Source organism: Peromyscus californicus, unplaced genomic scaffold, assembly GCF_007827085.1.
Source record: "Peromyscus californicus insignis strain IS unplaced genomic scaffold, ASM782708v3 Scaffold_3__1_contigs__length_106647218, whole genome shotgun sequence".
NCBI lineage: Eukaryota > Metazoa > Chordata > Mammalia > Rodentia > Cricetidae > Peromyscus > Peromyscus californicus.
In genome coordinates this window covers 93,796,967-93,813,659 of record NW_026294551.1, presented here as the reverse complement: position 1 = coordinate 93,813,659, position 16,693 = coordinate 93,796,967, and the positions used below count along the sequence as shown (strand labels likewise).

Genomic DNA, 16,693 nt, shown 5'->3' with positions numbered 1-16,693 from the left:
CATGCTTGATAGTGAGCTTCAAATCCCATTACAGATGATTGTGAGCTACCATCTGGTTGCTGGGAATTGAACTCAGAACCTTTGGAAGACCTGCTAGTGCTCTTAACCACTGAGCCATCTCTCCAGCCCCCCTGTTTCTTTTTAAAAAGATGTGTCTTTTTTTTATTTTGTGTAAGTACACTGTGTGTGCCTGGTACCCTTGGAGGCCACAAGAGTGTGTGGATCCCCTGGAACTGGAGTTAAGGGTGGTTGTAAGCCACCATATGGGTGCTGAAAATCAAGCCCCAGTCCTCTACAAGAGCAGAAGTACTCTTAACTGCTAAACCGGCTCTGCAGCGCCCCCACCACCACCTTTTAACGCATGTGCAGGGCTTGGGTATGTGCATGCAGAGGCTGGAGGACAACCTCAGGTTTCACCCTTAGGAATGCCATTTACCTCTTTTAAGAAAGGATCTTAGTGGTTAAGAACGCTGGCTGCTCTTCCAGAGGACCCAGGTTCAGTTCCTAACATCTACATGGTACCTCACAACTCTCTCTAGTCCAGGCAGAACAACAATGCACATAAAATAAAGAGGAATAACTCTTTTTTTTTTTCAAGATTTATTTATTGTGTATACAGTGTTCTGCCTGCATGTATGCCTGCAGGCCAGAAGAGGGCACCAGATCTCAATACAGGTGGGTGTGAGCCACCACGTGGTTGCTGGGAATTGAACTCGGGTCCTCTGGAAGAGCAGTAAGTGCACTTAACCACTGAGCCATCCCTCCAGCCCGAAATTAATCTTTTTTAGAAAGAAAGGGTCTCTTGCCAGGTGGTGGTGGCATACATCTTTATTCCCAGTACTCAGGAGGCAGAGGCAGGCGGATCTTGTGAGTTCAAGGCCAGCCTGGGCTACAGAGCGAGTTCTAGGACAGGGCTACAAAGAGAAAACCTGTCCTGAAAAACTTTAAAAAGAGAGAGAGAGAGAGTTTCTCATTGGCCTGGAGTTTACCAATTAAGCTAAACTGACTGGCCAGTGAGCCCCAGGGATCCTCCTGTCTTAACCTCTCTTAACAGTCCTGTAATTATAACCATATAGCAACCTATCCAGCATTTTTGTGGGGGTTATGGGGTCATTCAGGTCCTCATGCTTGTAAGGCAAGTACTTTACCAACTGACCACATCTCACATTATCACCCCTCCTCTTTTTCTGTTTTGAAACAGTCTTGTGTAGCTCAGGTTGGCCTCCAACTCACCATGTAGCTGATGATAGCCTAGAACAAGGCCTGATATTCCTCCTACCTCCTAAGTGCCAGAATTACAAATGTATACCACCACACATGACTTAGATCTCCCCCCCCCCTTTTTTTTTTTTTTCTCTTTTAGACGGGGTTTCTCTGTATAGCCCTGGCTATCCTGAAACTTGCTTTGTACACTAGACTGGCTTCGAACTCACAGGCCTGTGCCTCTGCCTCCCTAGCGCTGGGATCAAAGGTGTGCAACACCACTGCCTAGCTAAGTCTAGCTTTCTTAACAGAAGACTGAGGAAAGAGCCCAGGGGAACTAGAAAGTGCTACAGAGATCAAATTAAGTCAGGAATTTAGGAAGGTGACCCCAGAAAATCATGAGGCTAAAAACTCAGGCCCCAAAATGTCCATATACCCTACAGACTTTGCCACTAATCTGGTACCAGACTGGACACTGGAGTGTTCACACGGGCCAGGTCTGAATAACACCATAACATCAAAAACAGACTGAGAGTCACCCAATGGAAGGAGAGGCCTGGGGGCAACCGGGTCAGTTACTTACCAAAGCAAAAATACAGACACTTCAAAGGAGTGAAAAAGACATGAGCCTGGCGGTGGTGGCGAGTGCCTTTAATCCCAGCACTGGGAGGCAGTGACAGGAGAATCTCTGAGTTCTAGGCTGGGATGTAGCTCAGTTTGGAGTGTGCTTACCTAGCAAGCACAAAGCCATGGGTTCAAAACAGATATGGTGATTGATGCAAGCCTGTAATCCCAGCAGTTAGCAATTAGAGTCAAGGGGATCATCATAAGTTTGAGGCCAGCCTGATCTACACATCAATTTCTAAGCCAACCAGGACTATATAATGAGACTCTGACCATCTCAAGAAAGACAAATTTTGTGTGATTCCATTTGTATGAACTATTTAGCATAAATTAGAGGTTACTATGGGTGTGGTGGCACACACCATTAATCCTAGCAGAGGCAGGTGGATCTCAAGGCCAGTCTGGTTTACATAGCAATTTCCTGGACAGCCAGGACTATATGGAGAGACCTTGTCTCAAAAGGGGGTTGAGAACTGGAGAGATGGCTTAGTGGTTAAGAGCAATTACTGCTCCTGTAGAGAACTCAGGTTCAGTCCCCAGCACCCACATCAAGCAGCTTATAACTGCTTGTAACTCCAGTTCCAGGAAATCCAGAGTCTTCTTCAGGTTTCCACAGGTACCAGCACAAATGTGACATACATGTGCACATAAATGAAAATAAATCTTTTTTTAAAGGGTGGGCAGGGCATGGTCAAACACACCTTCAATCCTAGCACTTGGGAGGCAGAGGCAAGCAGATCTCTTGAGTTCTAGGCCAGCTTGGTGTACAGAGTGAGTTCCAGGACAGCCAGGGCTACACAGAGAAACCCTGTCTTAAAACAAAACATACACATACACATACACACACACACACACACACACACACACACACACACACACAAAACCACCACCACAAAAAAAAAAACTGCAGTTGGCTATTTTTACTCTTTGCTCTTTGGGGGCTGCCACCCAGCTCCCAAATTAATACACAGAGACTTAGTCTTTCTTATGAATGTCCAGCCTTAGCTTGGCTTATTTCTAGCCAGCGTTTTTTAACTTAAATTATTCCATCTACCTTTTGCCTTTGGGCTTTTACCTTTCTTTATTCTGTATGTCTTCACTTACTCTTTGGCTGGCTGTGTGCCTGTGGCTGGCCCCTGGCACCCTCCTCTCTTTTTTTTTTTTTTTTTTTTTTTTTTTTTTTTTGGTTTTTTTGGAGACAGGGTTTCTCTGTGCAGCTTTGTGCCTTTCCTGGATCTCACTCTGTAGACCAGGCTGGCCTCGAACTCACAAAGATCCGCCTGCCTCTGCCTTCCCCAGTGCTGGGATTAAAGGCGTGTGCCACCACCGCCCGGCTCCTCCTTTTTCTTGCTCCTTCTAATTATTCTCTCTGCCTGGAAGCCCTGCCTACTTCTCTTTCCTGCCTACCTATTCATCATTTAGTTCTTTATTAGCCCAATCAGATGTTTTAAGACAGGCAAAATAACGCAGCTTAATAAAGTTAAACAAATGCAACATTAAAGAATGCATCTTTGGGGGTTGGGGATTTAGCTCAGTGGTAGAGCCCTTGCCTAGCAAGCGCAAGGCCCTGGGTTCAGTCCTCAGCTCTGGAAAATAAAAAAAAATAAAAAATAAAAAGAATGCATCTTTGTATCATTAAACAAATATTCCACAGCATAAACAAATGTAACACATCTTCAACTAATATTCTACAACAGTCTCCAGCATTTCAGAGAGCCTGCACTGAGTAGCAAATTTTACCAGACCAATGTGATCTACTAAGAGATCATAGTTGTGTGGTCTTTCTCTAAAACTTAGGAATCAGCCTGATCTCCACCTTCCTACCCATTCCCAAATTCTAGGTCCTGATGCCGAGACCGCAACCCCCAGCACAGCGGAGACGGTGAAAATGATTCTAAGAGTACCTTCATTGTGGTCAATGTGTTTACAGTCTTTATTGTAAAGAAGTTGCAGTTGTAACAGGGGACACTGAAAATACACAATCACGGATTGTTCTTTCAGAAGAGAGAGGAAAGATCCATATATACAAAAATTGTAAACATGTTCACTTAAATATCCACATAATTGGTCTATTCTACAACGTACAGGGTTGTCATTCAACTGCAACTCCGCAGGGAGGCATTTTGTCTGGAAGAATGAGATATGGCAACGCATTTGGTTTTGACTTGATGTGAAAAGCCAGCTTCAAGCAATGCATGAGTCTGCTACGCACAGGGACCTGATCTGGGCCTTAAAAGGGAATAGGCGATAGACTAGGGAGGGACTGGTTCAGGAAACCAAGGTAAAGCCATTTACAGGAATGACTCTCTCCAGCGACACCCTGGGCAGATGAGACCTTTAGTCCTCTTCTTCTAAGAGGCTTGTCTTGCCTGTCACCCAGGTACCCAGCTGTCTCACTCCTCCCTAGGGAAGGTCTTTCTTACTGAAGGACAGGTACCCAGGCCCATAGCTGTCTATGCCATCCTGGCCAGAAGCACCCACACCTGGGCAGGAGCCACACAGAGAGGGGGCAGCTTATGGGGGCACTATGAGATGAAACCTGAAGACTGAATCACAATCACAACACCGACAGGGCTGAGCTGCTCTAGGGATCCTGCAAGAGGAAGTACAGGGAGCCTCTGGACAGGGTGGGCCACCATAACAGGAGCCAGGGCAGTCAAGGCCCTCAGGGACGTGGGACTGGGAACAAGGGCCATAACCCCCACCTTAGGGTGCAAATAGTCTCCCTCTCCCCGGTCCTCAGAAGCCCTTGCACCCTGCCCTGGAAGGCAGCTGGACTTCTGACCCTAGAGTGGACAGGTGAGCCACCGGTCGGCTGGCCTATGAAAGGAATGCCTCCCAGGACAGCCCACTCCAGGCAGTACTGTTTTCTTCTCAGGGCCTTAGGACTAGGACCTCTAACTAGGGGGAACTAACTAGGGATAGTCCAGGCACCCCAGGGAGGCTACTCCCCTTGGTCCCAGAGGCCCACAGTGGCCACCTTCTCTGTCCTTGGCACTGGGACGGTAGGACCCAGGAAAGGTCCCAGGAGGCCTTGAGGCCTACGATGGTGAGGTGGCCTTCCAGCCCTGGCTGGAGCCTAACAGCTACTAGTAGGCAGGCACCTGGTACCCTTTGGGGCTGGTGTCCAGGGTTTCGGTGAAGGGCGGGCTCTGGTATGTTTCTGTGCCCTCCACACCACTGCCCACTGGGTAGCCTGGGTAGGTCTGGGCAGCCCCAGCACCTAACTGATCTGTGGCAAAGAGAGACATATCGGTGCCCAGGCGGAACCGCTGCAGGGCCTTCACGGTGAGCGCCACCTGGATGGGAGAGCCAGGATCAGCTGAGGCAAACCCAGAGACACTCCAGGCCCCGCCACCCACAAGACCCGCACTCACCCAGCTGAGGATGGAGAAGAAGCTGAACGCGATGGCGGCCCGCGCTGCATCCCCAGCCTGTGCAGTGCCTGGTCCTGGCGCTGTGCGTTGCCACTGATTGGTGAGGAAACAGAAGCCTACGAACCACAGGAAGGACCAGACCCCTGCAGGTGGGGACTGGTGATCAGATGGTGTTCCACTACCAGGATCTGTGTTCTAGTTGAACCATTCAGAGAAGGTGCAGTTTCTCTCAGGTTCACCAGCAAATCCCTGTTTACAAGACCCTCAAGGCCCCGCCCCTTCGCAGCCCAGCCTTGTTCCTCGCATCCCTTTCACTAGGCTAGCCACAGCCCGAGTCCCGGGCACTCCCAACGCTGGGCTCCCTCCATACCTCTAGGTCCCGCCCTCTTGTGGCTGGGTGCTACGGGCTCAAAACCTCGCATCTCACAGCCTACTACATCCCCGGAAGAAGCCCCGCGGCAGTCCCGGGGCCTGGTCCTATTTCTCAGAGGCCCAGTCACGCCCCTGCAAAGGCCCTTTGATCCACGGACTCAAGTCAGTTGGTACCTCTCGCGCCGCTTTCGCTCAACGCACCAGGTCCCGCCCCAGCCCACTCCTACGTCAGGCCCCGCCTCTCACCGCCGGCCCCGCCCACCTGAGAAGCCCAGGTCCAGGAGCACTGCGCGGCGGCGGTCTCGGACGCTGCTGATCTGCTGAAAGCGCACGTCCAGCAGCAGGAAGGCAGCGCAGGCGATGAAGGCCCCGAGACCCAGCACGACGCCGAAGCGACAGGCGCCCGCGTTTCCGTTGAAGACGCAACGCAGCTCTGGACCGCTGTCCGCGTTCACGTAGCCCTCGTTGACTATCGGCCCGAACACGGCTATAGAGAACACCTGCAGGCAGCAGGCGGCGCTTAGGGCTAGGAGGCCTCCTGGCGTGCGCCACTGCCTGAGGCAGCTGTTGCCCCTGTCAAGAGCCCCAAGTCTCCATGCCTGTCCCAGAGTTCCCCTGCAACACTGGACCCATTTTCCCACCCTCTTGCATACTGAGGAATTATTGAAAATAAAGAAGCTGGGCAGTGGTGGCACACATCTTTAATCCTAGAACTCAGGAAGCAGAGGCAGGCAGATCTCTTGAGTTCCAGGCCAATTTGGTCTATAGAGGGAGTTCTAGGACAGCCAGGGCTACACAGAGAAACCCTATCTCAAAAACAAACAAAAAGAAGCATTTAAGGAGTAGCTAAAACTGCTACTTTGTATAGGTTTGCATGCAGGTATTGTATGCCTGTAATCACGACACTCGGGAGGTGGAATAAGAAGGATTAGAGGAAGACAGCCTTGGCTACATAAGACACTAATAAAACAATAATACAAGGCTGATGAGATGGCTCAACAGTTAAGAGCACTGGCTAGGTTCTCCTACAAGACCAGGGTTCGATTCCCAGCACCCACATGGAAGCTCATGACTGTAACTCAGTTACAGGGGGTCTGATGCCCTCTCTGGCTTCTGCCAGTACCAAACACATGGTGCACAGACATACATGCAGGAAAACACCCATAAATATAAAATATCAGAGACACCATTCTTCCTATCCTCTTTATAAGGAGGCACATTAGGGTTCCCATGGTGAAGTCATTTCTCAGGGTCATATGACTGCTAAGAGCCCGGGCTCCTCTGCAGGTTTTGGAACCTATGGCCTCCCAGAGTAAAATTAAAAGTGTGGAGACAGGAGCCTTCACCTATATGGGTGACTTCCAGGGTTGTGGTGGGCCAGGGCACTGTTGAGGATGGAGCCAAGGGACAGCTATCTAGAGAAATATACAAGTATGTCAGTCTTTCCCCTTCTGAACTGGACCTCTGCACATGGGAGCTGTGTGTGTCTGCTCCTTAGTATACCACATGGAGTAAACTAGCTAGGAACGCTGGGTCCAAGAATGTCCACTAGCAATAGTAGACATCAGAAATGAACCCCGTGAGTAATCAGTTATAATGCCAGTCAAGAGCATTTGGGCTCTAAAGCTGACCACTGACTTCTAAGATTTGGTCCGACCCAGTACCTCCTGCCCACCAATTCTCTGAGGCATGATGGAAACAAACCACAGTCATTTTAAAGTAGATGCTTCTAAGTCTAGGCAGTCCTGTGTTTCCAAGAAATGTCCTCTAGTCTCAAATCGTATTTCACTCCTTTCTTGCCCAAACTCCTTGATAATGTAGTCATGGAAAATGCCACAGCATGGACATGTCCCTTGAGAGCAATCCACAAGTCAGGACCAGAAGAGTCTTGCTTCAGTCCACTAGGTCTTGGGGGGAGGAGCTGCCCCACCCTGGGAACCGCCCTCCTCCAAGACAGGCATGGAGATTAGACCAGTGCCAGGAGGACAAAATCCAGAACTTGGCACCCATCTCCTAAATCTCCTTCTATCCTAGGGGCTAGGGCAGGCAAGATATGCATCAGTAGGATCGATTACCCAGTCTGCAGTTTCCATGCCATTTCCAGGAAGCCCTCCCAGATGAGCCCCTTCTAACTACACCACCTTGCCCTCCTTCAACTCACAGCTAGACCTAAGGGGTCTGGAAAGGACCATTTCCCTCTAAATGAACCTGATGGATTTATGATCTGGCAAAGTGAAGGAACTGCGATTCCCCCTTGGCTCCCATGCCCCCTCTCCCGTCTGGAATTTAGTCCCTGCACCCCTCGGAGAATCACATCCGCAGCCCTGTGCCCGCTTCCAGGTTTTGGGAACCGGAAAAATGAAGAGAAGGCTGAGGAAGGGGACTGGATTAGACCTAAAGAGGAATTGAGGGCAGGGGGAGACCAGCAGTGACCTCTCAAGGTCTATTGGTAACAGTCGCCCTTCCCCCGCCCGCAGGTGGGCGCGCCTAGCCATGTGACGTCACCCCAACCTGCGGTCGGGGGGGAGGGGCCGGCGGAGAGGAGGGTGAGGGGCGATGGGCAGGGGGCGGGTGAGGGTGGGAGTCGGGGATGCTAGGAGAGATGGGGGACCGGAAAGGGGCCTGCTTAAGGGCCACTCACCCAGGACACGACCCGCAACAGGGTCTGGGGCCGCCGTGCGAAGCTCACGGGATCGAAGGCAGCTCCCGCACGGCCCGCGCCGAAGGAGGCTCCCTCCATGGCGGGACCTGTGCCTTCTGTCCGTTTGTCCCGCCGGCCTGCCCTGCCCGAGACCTCCCGGGGCTGCTGCTGAGGCTGCTGATGCTACGGATGCTGCCGCTGCCGCCGCCTCCCGGGAGCGCGCGTCGGCTGCGGCGGGGGCGCGCGGGGCGGGGCCGAGCCAGCGCCCCCGACTGGGTCCACGCGCCGGGGTCCTGAGCCCTGCCCTCCGTCCATTCCTCTCACAGTCCCCTGCATGACAGAGTCTGAGATGGGGACATTCTCTGCAAAGACAAAGCGAGGTCTTCATGGGTTTTAGAGGTGGGCAAGAGAAGGTAAGGACTGAGCTCAGATTTTGCCGCGACCAAGAGCATCGACAGAAGGACAAGCACATCACCCCGCTTCTCTGACCAGGAGGGCCTTTTGGTGAGTGTGTAAGGGGAAACTGAGGCCTAGCATCTTGCCCTTTGCCTTCAGGAAGAGAGAATCAGCCCCCAGACCCTAGTCTCAGAAGACCAGGGGTAAATCACTTCTCATTAGCCCTTTAATCATGATAGAAATAAAAAAAAACATGTAAGGAAAGAAGCCCCTGACCTCTTTTTGGCTGAGAATGAAGAAAATCTCAGCTCAGAGATGTGATACACACTTGTATTGCCTGTGGCTCACATCTCCACTGTATTCTGGCTTCCCCTTCACAGGTTGTACCTTCCTAACAGGGTAGGTGAAGAGTGGCGGCGGCTACCTGCAGGGGCACTTGTCTGGGAGGCAGAGTCCATGTGGCCAGCAGGAGTGAAGGCTGAACATCTCTGTTCTCTTCCTCTGGCCGGGTCATGTCTTCCATGAGCTCTCTCCATCTCTGGTCTCTAGGGCTGATCTGTAGCTATTTAATCCTGAGTTCAAGGAGGGGAGAAATGGCAGAGATAAGATCTTAGCCTCCTTTTGGTTTTTTTTTGTTTTTGTTTTTGTTTTTTTGTTTTTCGAGACAGGGTTTCTCTGTGCAGCTTTGCGCCTCCCTGGAACTCACTTGGTAGCCCAGGCTGGCCTCGAACTCACAGAGATCCACCTGGCTCTGCCTCCCAAGTGCTGGGATTAAAGGTGTGCGCCACCACCGCCCGGCTTCCTTTTGGTTTTTTAAGACAGGGTTTCTCTGTGTAGCTTTGCGCCTTTCCTGGAACTCACTCTGTAGACCAGGCTGGCCTCGAACTCATAGAGATCCACCTGGCTCTGCCTCCCAAGTGCTGGGATTAAAGGAGTGTGCCACCACCTACTGGCGCAGAGATAAGATCTTGTCCCAGATGTTACCCAGCTACCCTGGCCACTGCTGGGAATTCCACAGGCCCACTTCATGCTCCTTCAGTGCCAGGCTGGTAGGAGACTGAATAGCTCTACCTTCATGGTCACAGTAGAAGCTGAGCATAGTAAAAGATCATGGGTGAGGCCTCTAGTTTTCTGTCTCTGTCTTCCCTGGGACCAAAGCCAGGTATAAGCAAAGTTTACAGTGCCAAGCATTTTACTGTGACCTGTTGTTCATTCTTCAGAGGGAAGTGTAGCTGGAAGTACCTGGTCCGGTCCCTAGGAAACCCATTGGTTCTGGTCCAAAACACTCTTCAGCCTAGTTGGAAACAGGTGACCAGAGCAGGCGCAGCCCACCAGTTTGGTCAACTCCCTGATACCTAATCCCACCCCATTCCCTTTTAGCCATGGGCAGATCTGTGCTACCACCTATTTCCCCCTTTTCCTCCATCATTTTCATCAGTACTCCAAAAATGCAGCACTTTTTGAAAAACAGTCCTTGGGCTGAGTATATAGCCCAGTGACAGAATGCCTGACCATGCATGGGCTCTTAGAGTCAATTCCCAGCATCACCAAACAAACAGCTTTTGGTCTCACTTCTGTTCCCCTTAGCAGCAAATTCAAGCTGTTACCCACTTATTTCTAGCACCTTTCCTTCCCCCTTTTCCCTCAGATCCCCCAGTATAAATCAAGCCCCTACCCTGCATCTAGCCAGTACCTCCACCTGCCATTTCAGAATCAAGCTGGATTCTCCTGGCTCATCCATACAGCTTACACCTCTAATGTCTACCTCATAGCCTTTTTATTTCCCCATTGCTGGGAATAGAACCCAGGGTATTATGCATGCCAGGCAAGCATTTTCCCTCTGAGCTAAGTCCCTAGCCATCATGAGCCTCTTCAAAGTGCTTTTCCTGCTCGGGAGGCAGAGGCAGGTGGATCTTGGTGAGTTCCAAAAGTGCCTTTCCTGTCCTTCCATTTGCCAGACCTATGGGTTTGAGAGTCCCTAGGACCTTTCTCCCTCTGTTTTTGACAGGATCTCTATGTAGTGCTGGGATTAAAGGTGTGTGCCACCAAGCCGGGGAGTGGTGGTGCACGCCTTTAGTCCCAGCACAAGGGAGGCAGAGGCAGGCAGATCTCTGTGAGTTCAAGGCCAGCCTAGTCTAAGCTATGTAGGTGCTGGAGATCTACACTCAGGTCCTCATGATCACAAAAGCACAGCAAACATCTCCCCATACCACTGTCCTGGAACTTGCTCTGTAGATCAGGCTGGCCTTGAACTCACAGAGATCTGCCTGCCTCTGCCTCCCGAGTGCTGGGATTAAAGGTGTGCGCCACCACCACCCAGCCTGTTTATTGTTTCATTGTTTTTGTGTGTGTGTGTGTGTGTGTGTGTGTGTGTGCGTGCGCGCGCGTGCGCGTGCGCGCGCTGGATTGCACATGCCAGTTACTGGGTGGAGATCAGAGGACAATCAGTTCCCTCTTTCCACCTTGGGTTTTGAGGGTCACACTCAGGTAGTCAGACTTTGTGAGTTCCAGGACAGCCAGGGATGTTACACAGAGAAACCCTGTCTGGAAAAACCAAAACAACAAAAAAAGGTGTGTGCCACCATGCTGGATCCCTACTCCTTTGTGCTGCCTCTTTTACTCTGTACGTGATGACAGCTCCCCATGCCAGCTCAAACCACAACCTTCCTTTACACTACAGTTCCACTTGTCTTGACCTGGATGCCCTGAACAGGAACAATATGAAGCTTTGATTTTTTTTAAAAATGTATTGAGTTATTGGTTTTCCCTCTCGTTTTAAGAACAGCCAATGGGCTAGAGAGATGGCTCAGAGGTTAAGAGCACTGGCTGTTCTTCCAGAGGACACGCGTTCAATTCCCAGCAACCACATAGCAGCTCACAACTGGCTGTAACTCTGGTTCCAAGGGATCTGTCACCCTCACACAGACATATGTGCAGGTAAAATACCAATACACATAAAATAAAAATAAATAAATTTAAAAAGAAAAAAAAAGAACAGCCAAGACAAGGTTTCTCTGTGTAGCCTTGGCTGATCTGGAACTCAGTATGTAGGCCAAGCTGGCCTCAAACCTCAGAGATCCTGAGTACTAGGGCTAAAGGTAGGTAAAGGGATGTGTTACCACACCTTGCTTTTTTTTTTGTAATGTGTTTTGAACCAGAAGTGGTATCACACGCCTTTAATCCCATCACTCAGGAGGTGGAGGCAGGTGGATCTCTGTGTTTTGATTGTTTGGCCTGTATGCACTTCTGTACCAGGTACACATGGAGGCCAGAAGAGGGTGTTGGATTTCCTGGGACTGGAGTTACAGATGGTTGTGAGTCACTACATGGGTGCTGGAAGAACAGCCAGTGCTCTTAAATGAATGCTCCACTGGAGGCACAAGAAGTCATGCCCAAGCTAGTCCTTACCCACAAAAGGTCTGACACCGGAAAGAATGGTATCTTTATGCTCTGAGGACTGGGGCACCCACTGCTGCTGGGATGCTCTGGTTGGGAGCCTTGCCTAAGGACAGATGGAGCTGAGCAGATCCAGAGGAGCCCAACGACTGGAGGATGCACCCTCAGCATTCTGAATTCCAACGAGACACAAATAACCAGATGCCAACACTGGCCACTCTCCATTTGTATCCCACAGCCCCCTAGTCATCTTCAGCTTCTTTCTCACCAGGGGGGTTCTCTGACTCTTCATGAAGTGCTTGTCTCAGCTGCTTCATAGTGCTTCTGCCAGAACTTCAGACAAGAGCATCCAACTAATCACAGAAAAGCAAAAGCAGGCCTGTCCATCGCTGTAAACCCCAGTACAAAACACACAGAAACCAGGCCCTAAGTCACTTCATTTTATTTTGGTCTCAAACTCTAAGGAAGCAGATGTTCAGGATCACCTGCTGACAGGCATGTCATAGCTGTGGAAGATCATGTGCCAGGCAGGCAGTGGGCAGTATGGTGGGTACATCCTAAGAGAAGAACCCTACTAGAGCTGGGGACAGAGTATAGCATAGACAGCTCAGTACCATACTTCAATTCTGAAATGGCACAGAGCGGCCTCGGTCACAATTCTGTAGGCACCCCTGGATATGCAGTAGGTGGCAATGGTCTAGCCTATCTTCCTACAGGGCAACCACGTCCCAAGTGTGTAATGGGCAAGAGGCTGAGGCTGCATTATAAAGGGTATGAGGCCGCCTGGACCACTGCCTCTCTCATCTTCGGTCCCGGTCCCATGGGGCTTTAGCTGAGGCCACCAAAGTGTCTGCAGTGGGCACCTGCATTTCTTAATCCTGTGGGGAGGGTTCCCACTGGCAGTGTCCTAGGGACCCCTCCCCCCACCACCCAAACAAACTTTGGCTCAGATACACTTTAATCAACAGGCTGTCCCTCTCTAGCCGGCTGCCCATGGAGCTTGGCTCGATGCCCCACATGCTCTGCTGACAATCTTCTAGTCACAGGAGCCGTCCTTCCAGCCGTCACGCCATCGCTCATCTACTCTTGAACAGTCAAAAGCAGGCTTGCCCAGCTTCCGATTCACCTCATTGTGCAGGCGGCACAGCCACTGGCTGAAGGAGACCCGAGTGCGGGTGTCTGGCTGGTTCCTGCCTATCCTTAGTGAGAGAAGCACAGGAGGCACGTAAGTGTTGACTCCTCTGTCCTTCCAGTGCCTGGGGACAGGGAGCCGGGCACGGCTATGAATTACACTTGGGGATGCTCCAAGGGGATGAGAAAGCCAAGAAAGCCCAGGGTTGACTCTGGAGTTTCCTGGGCTTGGGCAACTCCCAGGGCTGCTCACTCATCTGATTGGCAAGAGCCCAGAGTAAGATATACTAAAGCAGGCAACTTTACAACCTGGTAACAATCAGGGCGCCTCACCCCATGGTCTCTAGCCCCAGGCAGAGTCTAGACAGGTGGGGCCTGGCACAGAGTGTTTCTTAGCACCAGGGGCCCAGTTCAGTGTGAGATCCCCCTCATTCCTAACTGTCCAGGCTTCAGAGAGCAAGTGCAACTAACTGCCCAACAGGTCCAACCTAGAAATACCCGTAAGAATAGGTTAGGCCATTGAGAGTGGTAGTTTATCCTTCCCGTTTCTAAAGTCAGGAAGCACGCTGAGGGACTAGGGAAGTTAGGCAATGTGGACTCTTAGCCAATCTGCCCATGAGGAATAAATAAAGGGAGTGGCAGGGAAAACCTTCCTAAAAACCTTAAGGCTGACGATCCACAGAACTGGGCTTTTGAGGAGGAAGGAGAAGGCTCCCATGACCCAACATCCCTTTTGGTGATCCCTCTCCTAGCAACCTGTCACTTCCGTATCTATTTTTTCTGGGTCCCTCTCTATGACATCAGCCAGGCCCCCCTCAGCACTCACCTCTTCCTTATGTCTTCCGCACACTCCTCGCAGGGGTAAAACTTGGAAAATAAATGTATGAACTGGGCCATATCTTGCTGCTGTTCTGGGGTGGGCATGTCCGGGTAATAGGCGGCCAGCGTGTGGAGGAAAGCCCAGGTGTGGCGACCTAATTCCTCCCGATCCTGTGGACAGTCCTCCCTAAACTTGGTGTCCCGCTGCAGAAGTAGGCCGACCAAGGGTCAGTTCACTCTTCCCCAACCAAAAGCCCACAAAATTCCAACCCAGTGGCAGAGTGCTTGCGTTGCACGCGAGAGGTTTTGGGTCCGGATTCCCAGTATCACCAAAAAATAAAAATAAAGGAAACAAGAATGCTCCCCTTTTCAGTTGGCAGCCTAGTAAACCGATCCGGCAGCCGAAAGCTCAAAGTTCGAGCCTAACGGTGTGTGTGGGTGAGGGGGTGGACATGTTCAGGCATAGTTAACCCTGAGGGAACCCGATGTGGGGCGGGGAACCGGGGACCCGGCGGGCGGTCAGGCGGGGCATCTGCACCTTCTGCTGGGTCCGCATCCACGACTTGAAGTCCACGCAGGCCCGGCACGGCCGCTTCCCGTGCTCCGAACCTTGCGGCGCCGGGGCCGGGGCCGGGGCCGAGGCGGCGGCGTCCCTATGCCCTGTGCCACGGCCCCGCGCGTCAGTCACCAAGTCGTCGGTCATGTCGGAGCGCGCGCCGCGGGGCAGGAAGGAGAAGGCACTGCTGCGAGGGAAGTCCGTGGGCTCGCTGGGCGCCGCCATCTTACCGGCGTACTGACGGCGGGGCCGAGAGGACCGCCGGAAGGCTGGCCAGGCAAGCGCGCACGCCACGGCCAGCGCGCGGCGGCTGGAGCGGGAAAGGCGGCCCGGGGCTGGGCTCACGCTGGGGCGGGAGGCGGAGCCTGGCGGCGGGGCGGGGCTGGAGGCCGAGGCGGCGGCCCCGGGCGCGGCGGAGTGGGAGGCCTCGGCGCGGGAGGAGGCGGAGCGGGAGGCCCGGGCCGAGGCGGCATAGGGGGATGCGGCTCCGGCTCGGCCGGGACCCTTGCGCCCGGCCGCCCGCCGCGGGTCGGGCGTGCGTGGTCCATGGTGGGGCTCGGGCTTCCTCCAGAAGAAGTGGAGTGAGTTGTGCAAGGTGCGCCGCGGCCCCGCTGAGAGCTCGGGCTGAGACGAGGTCCGAGATGCTTCTCGCGTCGCCCCCATCGCTCGGCTCAGACCCTTACCGGCGGCCGAGGGTTGGGCCTTTCTGCCGTAGGACTCGTCCACCCACACGCTTCTGGGTGCCTTGGCAACGCGGGGCGTGGCCTCACAGACCAGACGGCACCCGTGGCTAGGGTCGACCTTTGCCCCAGTTACTGGGGGCCTGGAACCTAGCAACCTTGGGAGAGACTGCGGAGTAAATCCTGCGGGCGCGTCTCCATCCCATAACCTGGAAAAAAAAAAAGATTATTGCATAATGATATATAATAATAATAATTTAATAATAATAAAAATATTATTTCAGCCTCAGGAATTCCCTTTTTTTTTTTTTGAGACAAAGTCTCATGTAGCTTGGGCCAACTTCGAACGCTGTATGAAGATAAGTGACGATGACGCTGAATTCCTCAATCTTCTGCCACCACCAGCACCTCCTCAAGTGCTTGACTTAAAAGCCTGGGCCATCACAGGACGAAGTCCTTCCCCTTCCTCCGTGTGTTCATTCATTCATTCTGCAAATATTTGTACAGTGGTACTCTACTCCAAGCGCTGTTTCCGTCACTGAGCAGAACAAGGAACAAGCTTCTGTCTCCGGCTTCTTTAGACTTTGACCAGCGGTGAAGATGGGGAAAACCCAGTCACGGGAATAAATTTTATCTACAAACTGGTGAAAGTCGTGTATAGGGTGTGGGAATATCGCTGTCTTTAATTGGAGACCCTTAGGCACAGGCCTGTAGGATGAAGAATCTTCTCAGTATGTGTATTTTGCAGAAGCACCAAGGCCACTGGGGACAGGGCTTTGGGAGGTAGATGGAGGCCAGAATCCAGGGTTGGGCAATGGCTCACCAATGACCATGCTAGAAATTGGGATTTGTTCTAAAAGCAGTGGGAGACATTGGACAATTTGGGGCAAAGCTATCTTGACCTGATTCCATTTTTATTTTGCAAGGTTTCTCCTATTTTGTGAGTGATTCCCACCCCACCCCACCCCCAGACAGAGTTTCTGTGTAGCCTTGACTGTCCTGGAATTTGCTCTGAGGACCAGGCTGACTTTGAACTCAAGAGATTCTGCTGCCTCTGCTTCCCTCTTAAGTGCTGGGATTAAAGGTGTGTACCACCACTGCCAGCTTTTAAAAAAAAAAATTATTTATTCTTATGTGCATTTAGCGCTGCCTGGAGGACCAGCCTCCAAGCAGCTCAGGGCTCAAAGGGAAACCCACAAAGTCAGTGTATTAATTTTTTTTTTTAATCTGAGAGGGTTAAGGGAAAAAGACACTTACATACTCTCTCTCTCTTTTTTTGGTTTTTCGAGACAGGGTTTCTCTGTGTAGCTTTGCGCCTTTCCTGGAACTCACTTGGTAGTCCAGGCTGGCCTCGAACTCACAGAGATCCGCCTGCCTCTGCCTCCCGAGTGCTGGGATTAAAGGCGTGCGCCACCACAGCCCAGCTTCACATACTCTCTTGATGGTTTCCTTCAGACCTTTTCTTTATCCTTCTCTTGCATTCTCTATTTTTTTTTTT

The 16,693-nt window shown here is 51.8% G+C and overlaps 2 protein-coding genes across 5 annotated transcripts; both read right to left on the bottom strand.

The window, feature by feature from the left end:
- Positions 1-3,736: 3,736 nt before the first annotated feature.
- Syngr3 (synaptogyrin 3) lies at positions 3,737-8,441 on the bottom strand. Its single transcript, XM_052759053.1, has 4 exons — positions 8,218-8,441; positions 5,839-6,076; positions 5,205-5,347; positions 3,737-5,126 (listed from the first exon to the last, which is right to left on the bottom strand). The coding sequence occupies exons 1-4, from the start codon at positions 8,314-8,316 to the stop codon at positions 4,917-4,919; spliced, it is 690 nt and encodes a 229-aa protein (XP_052615013.1). The 5' UTR covers positions 8,317-8,441; the 3' UTR covers positions 3,737-4,916.
- Positions 8,442-12,434: 3,993 nt separating this feature from the next.
- Positions 12,435-16,089, bottom strand: Gfer (growth factor, augmenter of liver regeneration). Of its 4 annotated transcripts, none has more exons than XM_052759050.1 (3): positions 14,498-14,891; positions 13,967-14,130; positions 12,435-13,208 (listed from the first exon to the last, which is right to left on the bottom strand). In XM_052759050.1, exons 1-3 carry the CDS (start codon positions 14,738-14,740, stop codon positions 13,046-13,048), a joined length of 570 nt encoding a protein of 189 aa, XP_052615010.1. In that variant the 5' UTR covers positions 14,741-14,891; the 3' UTR covers positions 12,435-13,045. The 4 variants fall into 4 exon arrangements, with proteins under 4 accessions (XP_052615010.1, XP_052615009.1, XP_052615012.1 ...); XM_052759049.1 differs by having other exon boundaries at positions 13,967-14,163; positions 14,498-14,888; XM_052759052.1 differs by having other exon boundaries at positions 13,030-13,203; positions 14,498-16,089.
- Between the last annotated feature and the right edge of the window lie 604 nt (positions 16,090-16,693).